Source organism: Patella vulgata, chromosome 4 (genome assembly GCF_932274485.2).
Source record: "Patella vulgata chromosome 4, xgPatVulg1.2, whole genome shotgun sequence".
Taxonomy (NCBI): Eukaryota; Metazoa; Mollusca; class Gastropoda; family Patellidae; genus Patella; species Patella vulgata.
The window spans coordinates 67,443,986-67,460,173 of record NC_065882.2 but is presented as its reverse complement, the minus strand read 5'-3'; the positions used below and the strand labels follow the sequence as shown (position 1 = coordinate 67,460,173).

Sequence of the window (16,188 nt, the reverse complement as noted above, 5' to 3'; positions counted from 1 at the left end):
AAGTATGTAATACCAAGGTTGTGGACACTCTAGAAGTCACAATTTTCATCTGATTATTTTGAAATTTAAAATATATCTTTATATCCCAAATATCTCAGTCCCTTTCAATATTCGCGCATTTCAGACCATAACTTCCTGGATTATGGCCCCTGATTGTTCGAAAAATCGCTTCTTTTTTTTTAGCTAGCTCTCTATCCGTTTCTTGCAAAATGTGGGCGTATCTTCCCTGGCAACAGTGGCTTTTTTTATAATCACAATCCGCAGTACTTTTCACTTTTGGTATATCTTTATAGTAACCATTCTTATAGTAACCATTCTTATAGTAACCATTCTATCAGCCCCACCCCATGCCCCCACCTTTCTTTTCATTTTTTTCAATTTGTTTTACACTAGGGAATACTAATGGCACTTCACAGGTAGACCTTACTCTGAAATATCAGCAAGGCTATGACCCAAACATACATCCAGGTATTTCTCAGGAATTCCAGACAGCAGCATTAAGATTTGGTCATACTTTAGTGCCCTCTGGTATAATAACTAGGTATGTTTTAAAATATTATATTTAGAAAAGGGACAAAAATTATATATAGTATACTAAAAAAACATTTCATTGAACAACTAGATTGAACAAGAACGTGAAAATTTTAGGTTTATATACATGTAGTATATGTTGTGCATCGGGGGGTTGGATGGCTGAATGGTTAGCGTGCGCGCGCTGTATCATAAAGTCTGTCATTGAGTCGACTGGCATGGTTTCGAATCCCCGGTTGTACGTGAAAAGGAGTAGGTTCGCCTGTCCAACCTCGTGGGTTTTCTCCGGGTCCTCCGGTTACCTCCCATTGCTAAAGACCCCTATGCGCAAGCGAATTATTGAAATAAAATTAAACCATATGTTAGTCCCGAAATGACCTAGTTTGTGTCGAGTGGACGTTAAACCCCATTTCTCTCTCTCTGTATGTTGTGCATCACGTATTGCATTTGCTTGTCTTTCTTCTTCTGGAGCCATGGTGGCTAAGTAGGTGAGACGCGTTTTCGATCCCTGCAAATGGGATCCTAATCCAGTAAATATTGCAGGCTAGCGATAACATTGAGAGTTGATTATGGTCTGGATAAGTTAATTAATGTCTAATTAATAATTTAGGTAACATTTCAGGCCTGAAGATTTAGCTCTTACATAATGTATGTTTAAAAGAGAATATACTAACATAGATGTATCTATTTATTTGGGGGATCACGTGGCTAAGTGGGTAAGACACTGGCTCGCTAGCCTGGAGGTCGGGTGTTCGATCCCTGCATTGGCCGAGAAAGTTCATCCGGATTTTCCGGCGTGGTTCCCCCTTGTCAGTGATGCAGGATGGAGGGCCTGGCAAGGACAGCTGACTAGTCCTTCGGATGAAACGAAAAACAGAGGTCCCATGTATATATTGGAATGCACGTAAAAGATCCCCTGGCAGTTGGAATTCGATATAAGAGTAGTCGATAGTGCCGCTGCCCGGGCAAAATTTCCCTCATAGCACACTGTATGGCGTATGCCCGTTTTCATTAGCCCAGTATAGGAGCAGAACAGTAGGACGTTAAACCCCATTTCATTTCATTTCATTTCTATTTATTTGTTGTATAATATGGTATTATAGGAGAATTCTTGACAATGGTAACTGTGTAAATACTACTAATTCTGTTACCGCTGCATTAGGACACAGAGAGAATTTTAACGGTATTCGTGTGTGTACATCTTACTGGAATTCACAAGTAAGTTGGGGTTTTTAAACAAATTGTTAGAATAATTTTATTTGATTAAATTAAATTGCACCCAAGATTAACCTTCAGTAGTCCTGTTGGTAGGGATCTGGACTGTTAATTAGCATAGGCGAGTGGTCTAATGCATACACTTTGGATGATGAGGTCTGTCAATGAGTGAATTTGTGTGGTTTTTATCCCAAACTTATGAGGAGTAGGGTCGTCTGCCCATCCTCGTGGGTTTTCTCCAGTACCTCTAATTTCCTTCTACTGCTCCGTGCACCATGTGTTAGACCCTAAATTATCTAGTTTATGGCTAGTGGGGGGGTTGGATGGCTGAATGGTTAGCGTGCACGCGCTGTATCTTAAAGTCTGTCATTGAGTCGACTGGCGTGGTTTCGAATCCCCGGTTGTACGTGGCAAGGAGTAGGGTCGCCTGTCCAACCTCATGGGTTTTCTCCGGGTCCTCCGGTTTCTTCCCACTGCTAAAGACCATATGTTAGTCCCGAAATGACCTAGTTTGTGTCGAGTGGACGTTAAACCGCATTTCTCTCTCTCTCTCTCACTCTCTCTCTCTCTCTCTCTCTCTCTTTATGGCTAGTGTACATTTCTCTCTCTAGTCTCACATGATGTTTATATTGCTTGATGTACATTGATGTAGCATGCTCCATTCAAATTGTAATGGAATAATAAAGTTATACTCCATGGTATAGATTGTTGTTTCTTATAGTTTGAATTATTTAATTGTAGGAACCATTAGATACACAACAACCGGGTGTAGATGGTGTTGTATTAGGTATGATATCAACTTTATCAGAAAAAGAAGACCATATTATTGTGGAAGATTTACGAGGTTAGTACAAATCGTGTAAGGAGCCATGGTGGCTCTGTGGATATTACTGAGGAGGTCGCCAGTTCGATCCTTGTGTTGGTCTAGAAAACTCTTCGGGATGTTTCAGCCTACTTTCCCCCTGCCAATGGTGTGGGATGGCGGGTATGGCAAGGAACAATGTTTAGTCAATTGGATAGTAAGAAAAAATGTTGATGTTCACATAAAAATGTTCATGACAGTTGGAATTTGTCGATTGGAGCATCATCATAAGATGCTACTCCAATTTACTATCAAACATTTGATTAAGAGTACAAAACCGAAACAATTAAATAAAATAAAGCCCATTGAAAGATTATACCCATTCTTATTGGCAGCACCATCCTGGGTATCCCTAGTCATCTCATTCCGTTCAACTCTACTAACTACTGGGTTAATCCATGGAAGGGGGGGGGGGCATCTTTTTGTGTGCATGTCACTTCGTTTATATTACATACCTCAGAAGAGACAAATCATCTTCATTTTGTGAAAAGAAATGGATCGCTGTACTTACTAAAAATAAACTATACGTTCAATTTATGTTATCTGTCGATGGCTCAGATTAGCTGTATAAATCAGCAATTTCATCACAGTCACGGTCGTTCAGCGAATTTCTGCTTATTTGTGTGGTCTCTGCATATTGTTGTGAACGTAAACAGTGCGGCTAAGACCGGTTTGCAAACTGTTTTTTGATTGTTTCGCAGACTCGAGCTATGATCAAGGGCAGATAATTTGATTAACCCAGAGTATAATGGAGTAGCACGGAATGAGACCACTGGGGATACCGAGGATGTAGCGACACTGGCTTGCATTGTCTGCAAGGGATGGTGAATGCTGCAAAATTTTCAAATCATCATATCTTTGTACACAGAGATTCAACTTTCACAATGTTCTAGTTTGCAAGGGATTTAAAATCAGTGGCTTTAATCATGACAAAATCATATCTTTTGACATGTTTTCAATTTTTATTACAGGCAATGTGTTTGGTCCATTAGATTTTAATCAACGAGATTTGGCAGCCATAAATATACAGAGAGGAAGAGACCATGGTTTACCAGGCTATAATAAAGTTAGAGAAGCTTATGGTTTAGCGCCAAAAGAAGACTGGATATCTATTAACCCACAGATTTCTTCGGTAAGTGTCAGAATATCTGTAAATAGGATTCTGAAAATTAAAACCCTCATACAAAATGATTAATTTTATAGATTACTTGGAAAAATGAAAGATCTGATTGCTTTACAGATCTTAAATAAATTGCAAGAATTGTATGGTAATTCTCCAAAACCTGATGAATTAGATGTCTTTACTGGTGGGTTACTCGAGACGGTAGATGATGGTCCAGGTGAGCTCTTTAGAGTAATCACATTAGAACAATTTTTACGGATTCGAAATGGTGACAGATTCTGGTTTGAGAATAAAGACAATGGGTAAGTTTGAATTGTTTTGTCTACATTGTTACATGTACATGAAACTGTTTCATCTGACAGTGAGGACGTTATCAATCATTTCAATAACAGGGTTGTAGCTATTTATATTGTTCCATATCCAACCCCCAGGGAGAGCCAGACACAATTTTTGTGTTTATCGTCTACAGACTGCAATTCCGAATGGATCATCTTGGAACTTTGCATATTTATTCCTTATACCATAAAGACAGAAACTATTTATTTTGATGCATTCCCCGACCCCATGGTGCGGTGTTACACCCACTTTTTTGTTAATATTTAGTCTGTAAATTTGCCTCTTGTTATATTACACTCATTGCAGCCATTTCATATTTCATGCTCTTCATTTTAAAAAGTACTATATCAATCATTTTAAAAAGTACTATATCAATCAAAGCAGGAATGTGGACCTATATTGCAGCGGTACCGATGCTCTAGTCTATGGAAAAAATCAGGAATTTTGTTTTTTTAAAGAAATATTTTATCTTAATAAGGATTTGGAAATGGGCATAGCCCATATTAAACCTCTCTCCCGAGTCCCAAGACATCTAGCTGAAATAATCTTTTTTATATAGCCACCCACTTAAAGTTCTGGCTGAAGTCATCGTGTGATTAAAAACTGTTTATTTTTTCCAGTTTATTTAGTGAAGAACAGGTAGCTGAAATTATGGATGTTTCAATGAGAGAAATTCTTAGTAAAACAACAAACATTAATAATAGTTATTTAACAGATGATGTTTTTAGATGTGGTAAGTCTGTTAAACTATGGGCAGTAGCTTGTTTAAACCTTCTCTACATATGAGTCCCTAAAGATTTTTTGTTTTGCCAATTTTAACATGTTCTTGTTACAACTAGAAATTTTCAGTAAAGAGGCATTATGCAAGAGCTAAATCTACCTATTGCAGGCCTTTTTTCTAACTTCACATTAAGAGACACCAGCCCAAATTAAACTGCGACGATGGACTTCATATTCATAGAGCATATGACATTTTGATTAACTAACTGTGCCTAAGTGAACATATAAATTGTAGTCAAATGCTGTGTTTTTTGGTGGGGGGTGGGTGATTTTTTGGTTTTTTACTATCTGATATTCACAATACCTTTGCAATAATTATTAGCTATGTGTTAAAATGAAGCCTTATGTTTTTCTAGCTTATACTAAATATGTTTTCTTTAACCACCTAGATCTTAACCAATTAGTTTGTGTAATGGCTTCCTAATTATCTAAGTATTAAGTATTGTAATCATAACTCCAATTTGTCTTTGATTTTTATATTTAAAAAATTTTATACTTAAATGCTTACTCCCAGGTTTTTGTATCATATTATCGTTTTTACCCTGTGGTTTATAACGACAAGGGGATACTTGTTGAAACGTTGCACTATTAGTGTTGCTAGTGATTGTTATCCATAAAGTTGTGTTGTGTTTTTTCAAATGTTACATAAATTATTAATTAGACATTTATTCACATGACAAGCCCATAATCAACTCTCTAGACCATCAGATGCCTGAGATTAGATTGAATGGATTAGAACACCAACGCCATATAATAATTTAACATTAAAATGGACGCTATATCTTTTCAAAACTTCAAACACTCAGAATAAATTAGTAATGTGACAGAAATTTTCAATATCTATTTTTGAACTATTATAGCATTTTTCATTTATCTATTTTTGAAGTATTTGAATGGCCAGCTCTGTATCTAAATCTTTCAAAATGCTTCTTTAATATGTAACTATACTGTGAATATAATAGAAAAGTTTTTATTTAACTATTTCATATTTCAGTTCAAGGCACAACTGAATGTGGATGTAATGACCCGTTTCATTCCAATGAAACAGACGGGAAATTTGAAACATGTGTCCAGTTATCAACATATGATTATTTTAATGACAGTGAAGTTTCTTTTACTTTAACATTTGTTGGCGTTGGACTTTTTATACCGGGTAAGCATTTTATTAATTTTCTGTTTTTTCAACAAACTGTTAATACAGGAAACAGTTTATTCCCATGTTGGCTTTTGTCATATTTTTTAAGCTTTCTTGTCTCATTCTGTGCAATCTCTTTATTATTCTCTTTACATGCATCTTTCTTGTGAAATCTTTCTTTTAAATCTTATAAAGCAGTAAATCTTTTTGAAATTATTTACATGAGGTGTCTATCTTATTGAAATGAAGATGTCTAAGCTATATATATATATATTTCCTTCTAGAGTTATTCCAATTGTTAGGAAGTCTTAGTATTAGAAATCACAGGACATAATTATCAAAGGCCCTTTTCAAAATTTAAATTGGGTTTCTGCTACAAAAAAGATGAATTCTACTGATCTTTAAAAATTCTTAAAATTAAGAAACCTACCGATTTTAATTCATGTTAATCTTCTTGTTCTTGGCCATGGGGTGACACATGTTCTTCGAAAGAGCTTAAGGCTTGTCAATTCAAGTTCGATCAACATGAAAATTGACATGCTTGTTCTTTGAACAATTTTGCATCGATTTGGTGAATTAGATTTTTGAATTTCATCCAACAACATATGGTCAGTACCTGGTCCATAGTACCATCGTATTTGTTAATAAGTTATAAATGTCTCTTGCTAAAAACGTAGTATAAAATAATTTGTATACTGGTATTTGTATAATGGTATTCATACTTTGTATGAATTATAGCGACTATTGGTGTAATGATACTGATGGCCAAATATAAAGAAAAACAGATGAACATGGCTAAAAGACGAACTCCTGTAGTGAGTGGAAGTGATCCTAATAAATTCTTTGGTAGGCTATGTAATTTTTTTTTTTATCCTGATGAACAATTCAGTTATAGTTAAATATGTATGAATATTCTTCAAACATTTTTGGGAAAAGCCTGGTACTTTTCTAAGGGGTGAGGCTACACGAAAAATGCTTTCTGGAATTCTAAAGCTAGTGAATTGAAGATGGCACAAGTAGTTAGGAAATGTTATAAACAAGGGAAAACTAACATTAAAAATAAAGAAATAAGTTGTTGCCAGGGTAACACCTTTTTTTGGAAAAAGTATGAAAAACGTAGGTACACCACATCTCTGGCACTAATAAAGATAAATGTCTCAGAGAGTTTTTCTCTATAATTTTTATAGTTTCTAGGCAAAGAGTGTTTAAAACATTTGCCTAACCACAATATTTTGTCTTTGGAGAAATATTTTGATAACTTTAAAATACTAATGATAATTCAAATTGATTTCTGTCTGATTCTGTGGTAGATATTAGTTTATATATCATGCCAATTTGGTGAAGATATCTTAATTAGTTACAGAGATATAGTTTACCTATGTTTTACATAATTTCTTCCCCAAAAATGTGTTACCCTGGCAACAACTTTTTTTTAATGCTAGTTTTGCCTTGTTTAATACATTTCCTAACTACTGGTACTGTTTTCAATTCAAAAGCTTTAACATTTCAGAATCAAATTTTTCTGATAGCCTCTCCTTCAATATGTCTGTTGTTGTTTAATTTTTATCACATCTGTCCCCTTAACATTGACTCATCTGTGTCTTATGCGAACCATGTGTATTGCAATATGGGAAGTCCATATAGGCCAATCCAGCAAGATAAATAGAGTAATTTCTCAGAAATATTATGTGGACTCCTTATGGGTGTTCCCAGAAAAATGACATGTATATTGTATTTCATATTAAAATATTGATTGATTAAGCAGGATATATAAGTAATTGTCTTTCCATGAGAATGTTTAACAGTTTTATTATACGCCCACATTTTCATGTGGACGTATATTGTCGTGGCCCCTGTTTGTCCGTCCGTCCGGATGTCCGTCCACAATTTGTTTGTGGACACTCTACAAGTCACAATTTTTATCCGATTTCAATGAAACTTGAAATATAGGTTTATCGCCCTAGGATCTCGGTTTCTTTCGATACTGGCATGTATCGGACCGTAACTTCTTGGCTCATGGCCCCTGATTGTACGAAAAATCGCATTTTTAGCTTGTGGACACTCTAGAAGTCACAATTTTGATCTGATTTTGATGAAACTTGCAATGCTTGTTTATAACCCAAAGATCTTGGATCCTTTCAATATTCGCGCATATCGGATCGTAACTTCCCGAATTATGGCCCCTGATTGTACGAAAAATCGTGTTTTTGGCTTGTGGTCTCTCCAGAGGTCACAATTTTTATCCGATTTAAAAAAACGTTGAGTTTGAATTTCGTGAAAATCGGACCAAAATTGCCAGACAAAATGGCCGCCGCTTGTATTTGTACGCGAATAGTGTAAAAATATGGTATATCAAGGTTGTGGACCCTGTAGAGGTCACAATTTTAATTCGATTTTGATGAAACTTGAAATGCATATTTATAACCTAAAGATCTTGGTTCCTGTCGATATTTGCGCATATCAGATCGTAACTTCCTAAATTATGGCCCCTGACTGTACGAAAATCGCCTTTATTAGCTTGTGGTCCCTCTGGAGGTCACAATTATTACACGATTTAAAAAAACATTTGATTATATCACCGTTACAATGTAATGAAGGTTGAGTTCGAATTTCGTGAACATCAGACCAAAATTGTCAAACAAAACGGCCGCCGCTTGTACGCGAATAGTGTAAAACTATGGTATATCAAGGTTGTGGACCCTTTAGAGGTCACAATTTTAATCCGATTTTGATGAAACTTGAAATGCATGTGTATAACTCAAATATCTTGGTTCCTTTCGATATTTGCACATATATCGGATTGTAACTTTCTGAATTATGGCCCCTCATTATACGAAAAATAGCCTTTTTTAGCTTGTGTTCCCTCTGAAGGTCACAGTTATTTCCAATTTTAAAAACCGTTTGAATATGTCACCGTTACACCGTAATAAAGGTTGAGTCAAATTTCGTGAAAATTGGACCAAAACTGATCAAATTAGCTGCTGTTGTACGCGAATAGTGTAAAAATATGGTTATCAAGGTTGTGGACCCTGTAGAGGTCACAATTTTAATCCGATTTTGATGAAACTTGAAATGCATGTTTATAACCCAAAGATCTCGGATCCTTTCGATATTTGCACATATCGAAGTGTAACTTCATGACTTATGGCCCTTGATTGTAGGAAAAATCACTTTCTTTTTAGCTTGTTGTCTATCTATCTCTCGAAAATGTGGGCGTATCCTGTCTGGCAGCCACTGGTTCCTCTATAAGTTATTGATATAAGTACATTCATTTATTGGGACCATTACAGTAACCAGATACATCCCACATTAGGTTTTGATATATAATTTACTAAAATTGTTACAAGTGAAGCACTTCACAAACATAATCGACACGTACAAAAACACTGGTAGTTTATGGTATCGATCTCAGATAAATTTAACTCAAAATATTAATGTAGAAATGGAGTTTATAACTTGACACAAGCCTGGTCATTTTGAGACTAAAATATGGTTCATTTTTATTTCAATAATTCACATGAGAGTAGTGGTCTTTAGCAGTGGAGGGAACTGCATGGACCTGGAGAAGATCCATAAGGTGGGGTATGAGACCCTACTCCTTGTCACGGACATGCTTGGGATCGAAAACCATGCCACTTTACTCAAGCATTAGATCACTCAACCTCCCCACTCTCCCTACACATTTTGTCAGATAGGGTATGTTCTGTTGGCTGGCAATGCATGTTTATATTTAATATCAACATCTATTTTGCTTTTACTTTTCTCTCTGTTAGCAATTGAATGGATTGGAACAAAATCGGGAGAGAGAAATGTGAAAGTTGAGTTAGAAAGAAGTCGTAAAAAGATAATGGTTTCTGACAGAACGGGAAAGATGTTAAGATTAATAGACTTGAGACGAACAGACAGAATACATTTTAGACTGTCAGATGATAAAGATATGTCCTTGGCTTCTATTCGAGTACCTGGTGAAAGTGATCTGGTAGGTTGTCAATTAAAATTCTAGATTAGTTGATTAGGGCCTACTTGAAGAAAAAAGAACTGAAAGACTTTTTTTTAGGGGAAATGTGACCAAGTGTCACATAATCTCAAAGTTAAGGCTGGGAATCGATATGAAATTTCAATATCGATTATCGGCAAGAATTTGTCAGCGATTATCGATAATAATCGATTATCATTTTTCCGGAAAAATCCAAACTTTACCGACCTGTTATTTGTGTTGGAAGACACAGGTTACTACTATTTTATTGTATTTGTTCTTCAACAGTCATGTTTAATAATAGTATTGTATAATAAAAATATTCTAAAACATCTTTATTTAAACACATTATATTTATTAATATTATTATACAATCTATCAATACTCAATCGTAATAAAAAAACAAAATAAAGTAAATTGAAGTTATTTATCTTCATTACTAGAGTCCATGAAGGTAGATAACTGTTACATTTGCGGCGGTCGGTTCCGTAAAAACCAAAACAATTCCATACCTCGCTTTTTGCCTTTCCCTTGAAATCAAAAACATGTTTTGTATGGGCTGTATCTGACATGATTTAATAATAAAAGCTGAGTTGATCATTAATAAGCAAAGGATTTCTCTACAAATCAATCAAGAGCAAAGAAGGGAGATAATTCTAATTTTACTATATATCACGTTTGATTGTCATTGTTCACAAAGTGTGTGACTTATTTTAGTTTCAACTAGTAATAACACAAAAACAACGAAAATATTAAAATAATGTATTTAGTCTTAAAGTTTAGTTTTTTACAATAATATATATTTAAAATGTGCCAGTTTGTAAGCAGAGGGGGAAAATAGTTGTTGTGTTGATGTTGTGTATTCATTCATTCGTCTGCTAATGCCAGACTACGGCAAGTTCAGTCATGTGAAAGTGACCGTAACTTGCCGTCAGAAGGTAAATATACCGATAATCGATATTTGAATTTCAATATCGATTATCGTATCGCTAAATAACTTCTACCGATTATCGATTATATCGATATTTTTGCACAGCCTTACTCAAAGTGTTAGGAAAACAAAACATTCTTAGAACAGATCTTCTACTCTTTTATTAAGGAACAAATAACAGGCACTTACAATTGTACCTCTGACTAATGTTACTGGTTCACAAAGCTGATCACCATAATGATACCTTATTCGAAGTACAAAGTAGATATGCTAAATCTGCCTATTGCAGGTCTTTCTTTAGGTCTGAAATGTTTTCTAAATTATTAATTAGACATTAATTAACTTAATATTAAATAAATTAGAACAGTCATATTATGAGGTAAGCTAAAATTGGAGGAGCGAGACTTAGCTTCGAACAACCAGTACGTTGCTAGAAATGTGCACACGTCTTGTCAAACCTTCAAAGCCTAATATCTTCGCTCGCAATAGAATATTTGAATGAAATATTCAAATTATTCATTTTACATTATCTATTTCAAACTATTATAGCAAGATTGGCTAGCTCTTTATCTAAAACTTACATAATGTATCTTTAGGGCATTTAAAACAGGAACAAAAGGAAACAATTAACAGATTGCCGATGACATATACTGTTTGATCTTAATGGCTAATCCAAGGATTAAAAACTATTGCAGATTCTCCGATTTCCTAGTATGTCCGAACGTCAGACTGTAGTTAGTCATATTGAGAAATTTCTACAAGATCTGGGCATTAACCGTGAACAGCATGAATTCAGAGAAGAGACCATCATGAAGGATGCTACTTCTTTCGATGATCGTAAAGAACTTCTTGACACTTTCTTCAAAGTTATATGTTTGCAAGTAAGTAGTAATTGGTTGTTAATTAATAGTGGTGCTTATATAACTTCACTTATCTACCTTTGGAATTGCAGGTCGGAGGGCCTGACAAGGACAGCTGTGTAGTCGTTCGGATGGGACGAAAAACCGAGGTCCCATAAAACATCCCTTGGCAGTTGGAATTCGATATAAGAGTAGGCCGTAGTGCTGCTGTCAGAATAAAATTTCCCTCGTAGCACACTGAATGGCGTATGTCCATCTTCATTAGCCCGGTCACAGTAGGAGGTTAAACTTCATTTCATTTCACCTTTGAAATTACCAAATAAATACTAGAATGAAAAGTGTCCCCAGAACCAACGACATAAATTCATGATTTATATCAGGAAACTTCCAATCATTATTGATGGCATCACTAATAAATTCTTTAATTAAGAGTAACATTTCAAGAGAAGCACCTAGAATTTTTCTAGATGTTGATGCAGGTAGACATTATTTAATATCTATCTTTTGGGGGAGGGGGGAGAGGGGAGAGGGGAGGGGGGAGAGGGAGGGGGGAGAGGGGAGAGGGCCTCAGTGAGTAAGATGTTGGTGCGCTAACCTGAAAGTTCTATGTTCAGTCCCAGTGTTGGCAGAAAAAGGTTCATCAGGATTATCGCTCGTAGTTCACCCTTGTCAGTGGTGTAGGAATGAGAGCCTAGCAAGAGACAACGTATAGTCATTCAGATGAGACAAACAATCAAGGTCATGTGTATGCATTGGCATGCATGTAAAAGAACCTTTGACAGTTGTAATTTGGAATAAGAGTAGGCAAAACTTCCCTCAAATGCCACTGTATGGCGTATACTTGTCTTTATTATCCAGTCGGTGCAGAACAGCTAGTAGGAAGTTAAACCACATTTCAGTTATCTTTTTTTAGAATAAAGAAACAGATGCACAATCTCTGGTCAACAGGTAAAGATATGATATGGGGTTTAACATCCTACATTCCTACACCAAGTGTTTGATTCAACATCAATATGCTTTTTGTCATTTTAAGGCATTCAAGAAGGATTCTGCCCTAACCAACATTGGAGAAATAGATCATGAGAAAGTCAATGAAATTGGAAAAATCAAACTGACAAGAACCGAATTTGCTGATGCACTAGGACTTCAACCAAACTCATTATTTGTTCGTAACATGTTTCTCTTGGTTGATCGTAGTAAAGATGGCTTTGTTTCATTTGAAGAATTTCTTGGCATGTTCGTTACCATGGCAAATGGTAAGTTGTTATATGTATAGTTATTTTGTATTTTATTAGACAATACAGTTTTTAATGCTCGAATTTTTGAAATTTTTAAGTGTTAATTTATTGAATAGGGGGGCTTTTTATCCACATTTTGAACATATTTTTTATATGCAACCATAGCATCCATTTCAAGGGGGCATCCAATCAAAGAGTGAAAATACAATGAATTTTTCTAAAATTTAAAATTATCGCTGTTAACATCTTTTTACAAGCTGCTCGGCAGTCCAAACACTACTCACTAGTTTTAGTTACCACCAGTATACCCAACACTAATCACTTGTTTTAGTCACTACCAGTATATACCCAACACTAATTGCTTGTTTTAGTCACTACCAGTATATATCCAACACCAATTGCTTGTTTTAGTAACTACTAGTATACCAAACACTAATCACTTGTTTTAGTTACTACCAGTATATTCAACACTAATTGCTTGTTTTAGTCACTACCAGTATATATCCAACACCAATTGCTTGTTTTAGTAACTACTAGTATACCAAACACTAATCACTTGTTTTAGTTACTACCAGTATATTCAACACTAATCACTTGTTTTAGTTATTACCAGTATACCCAATACTACTTGCTATTTTTAGTTACTACCAGCATACCAAACACTAATCACTTGTTTTAGTCACTACCGGATATATACCCAACCCTACTCACTAGTTTTATTTTTTAATCAGGTAATGCTGAAGAAAAAGCCAAGATGCTGTTTAATATGTATGATCTAAAGAGAACAGGAGAATTATCCAGAAAAGATTTTACAAAGATGATCAAGTAAATACAAGTTTTCAAGTTTTATACATAGGAACCCTGCTAAAAGGAAATACACATGATCACTGTCATAAAATATTATTTGAAAGTGATGTAGAGATCATCACAACCAATAATGTGTTCGCATATCACTCGAATTGTTGCAGTGGGGTTGGATGGCCGAATGGTTAGCACGTGCGCGCTGTATCATAAGGCCTGTCATTGAGTCAACTGGCGTGGTTTCAAATCCCCGGTTGTACGTGACAAGGAGTAGGGTTGCCTGTCCAACCTTGTGGGTTTTCTCCGGGTCCTCCGGTTTCCTCCCACTGCTAAAGATCCCTACGCGCAAGTGAATTATTGAAATAAAATTGGACCATATGTTAGTCCCCAAATGACCTAGTTTGTGTCGAGTTCACATTAAACCCCATTTCTTTCTCTCTCGAATTGTTCTTTGTTTAAGCAAATTAGTGGTTGGTTGCTCTTCTGCTTTGTTTGTAGACACTCTACAGGTCACAAATTTTATCTGATTTCGACGAAACTTGAAATATAGGTTTATCTCTCAAAGATTTTGGTTCTTTTCAAAATTGGAATGTATCAGACCTTAACTTCATGGATTATGACCCGTGATTGTATGAAAAATCACATTTTTAGCTTGTGGACACTCTAGAGGTCACAATTTTTATCCGATTTTAATGAAACTTGAAATGTATGTTTATAACTCAAAGATCGTGATTTTTGGCAATATCCACGCATATCGGACCATAACATTTTGGATTATGGCCCCTGATTGTACAAAAAATAGCATTAAAAAAAAAACGTTCGAATATGGCAACCGTTTGTTGATAATCTGAAAGTTTTTTTTTTTTTTTTGGTATTGAATATTATGTCTTTAACCTCAATTCTATTTTCATTAGGTCGATGATGGACTTGGCTGATGCTAGTATAGAAGATACACGAGTGGATAAATTGTTAGACCAAATGTTTCAACACGCTGGTATTGCCAACAAACAACACATGAATTTTGATGACTTTAAGAAAATATTTGTGTCTGAAGAGTATAGTGATATTCTGAAAAACTCAACTTTGGCTTTGGATAAAGGTAATAGATTCTGCTAAATGTTATCACTTTTGGATTCAGGTCAAGAATTCCATTAATGAAAAAAAAACCCTCTTAACAAACTTATGCATTGATTATTAGAAACAGTAATATACATGTTACAACCAAAGCCAAAAACCTAGAATAAATAATGATTCTCACCAGTTCCACAGATTAGTGGAATGGTTATAGCAAATTGTACATGCAAATCTAATCAGGAAACATTTGACCAGAGATATGTGTGCTTCAGCTGCTGGAACCATACCTGTTCCTCAGCTGGATTAAATGCAAATGCACATTTTATTAATGCTCCCGAATATCCATGACATCAACTTCAGGTTGACCCAAAATAATGCAAGTGGTTAGAAATAATTCTTAGTTATAATGAACTGATGCATTTGAAGACAACTGTTCCATCTATCCGAGTATTTTAATGTTTATACTTATAGTGCAGACACATGCTGGTGGTACTAGTGTCATACAATTGTTCCATCCACCCATCCGAGTATTTAAATGTTTATACTTATAGTGCAGACACATGGTGGCGGTACTAGTGTCATACAATTGTTCCATCCATCCATCCAAGTATTTTATTGTTTATCTTTATACTTATAGTGCAGACACATGGTGGTGGTACCAGGTGGTACTGGTGTCATACAATTATTCCATCCACTCATCCGAGTATTTAAATGTTTATACTTATAGTGCAGACACATGGTGGTGGTACTAGTGTCATACAATTGTTCCATCCACCCATCCGAGTATTTAAATGTTTATACTTATAGTGCAGACACATGGTGGTGTACTAGTGTCATACAATTGTTCCATCCATCCATCCAAGTATTTTATTGTTTATCTTTATACTTATAGTGCAGACACATGGTGGTGGTACCAGGTGGTACTGGTGTCATACAATTATTCCATCCACCCATCCGAGTATTTAAATGTTTATACTTATAGTGCAGACACATGGTGGTGGTACTAGTGTCATACAATTGTTCCATCCACCCATCCGAGTATTTAAATGTTTATACTTATAGTGCAGACACATGGTGGCGGTACTAGTGTCATACAATTGTTCCATCCATCCATCCAAGTATTTTATTGTTTATCTTTATACTTATAGTGCAGACACATGGTGGTGGTACCAGGTGGTACTGGTGTCATACAATTATTCCATCCACCCATCCGAGTATTTAAATGTTTATACTTATAGTGCAGACACATGGTGGTGGTACTAGTGTCATACAATTGTTCCATCCACCCATCCGAGTATTTTAATGTTTATACTTATAGTGCAGACA

The 16,188-nt window shown here is 35.4% G+C and overlaps 1 protein-coding gene across 1 annotated transcript in view; it reads left to right on the top strand.

Moving 5' to 3' along the window:
* LOC126818032 (dual oxidase 1) overlaps positions 1 to 16,188 on the top strand; it is a 43,923-nt gene that overhangs the window by 13,339 nt on the left and 14,396 nt on the right. Inside the window, exons 8-20 of the mRNA XM_056100290.1 lie at positions 394 to 541; positions 1,635 to 1,749; positions 2,488 to 2,590; positions 3,580 to 3,740; positions 3,849 to 4,033; positions 4,688 to 4,800; positions 5,842 to 6,000; positions 6,721 to 6,828; positions 9,756 to 9,961; positions 11,585 to 11,770; positions 12,783 to 13,005; positions 13,719 to 13,812; positions 14,703 to 14,887. Coding sequence (XP_055956265.1) covers positions 394 to 541; positions 1,635 to 1,749; positions 2,488 to 2,590; positions 3,580 to 3,740; positions 3,849 to 4,033; positions 4,688 to 4,800; positions 5,842 to 6,000; positions 6,721 to 6,828; positions 9,756 to 9,961; positions 11,585 to 11,770; positions 12,783 to 13,005; positions 13,719 to 13,812; positions 14,703 to 14,887 — 1,986 coding nt within the window. The remainder of the gene's footprint in view (positions 1 to 393; positions 542 to 1,634; positions 1,750 to 2,487; positions 2,591 to 3,579; positions 3,741 to 3,848; positions 4,034 to 4,687; positions 4,801 to 5,841; positions 6,001 to 6,720; positions 6,829 to 9,755; positions 9,962 to 11,584; positions 11,771 to 12,782; positions 13,006 to 13,718; positions 13,813 to 14,702; positions 14,888 to 16,188) is intronic.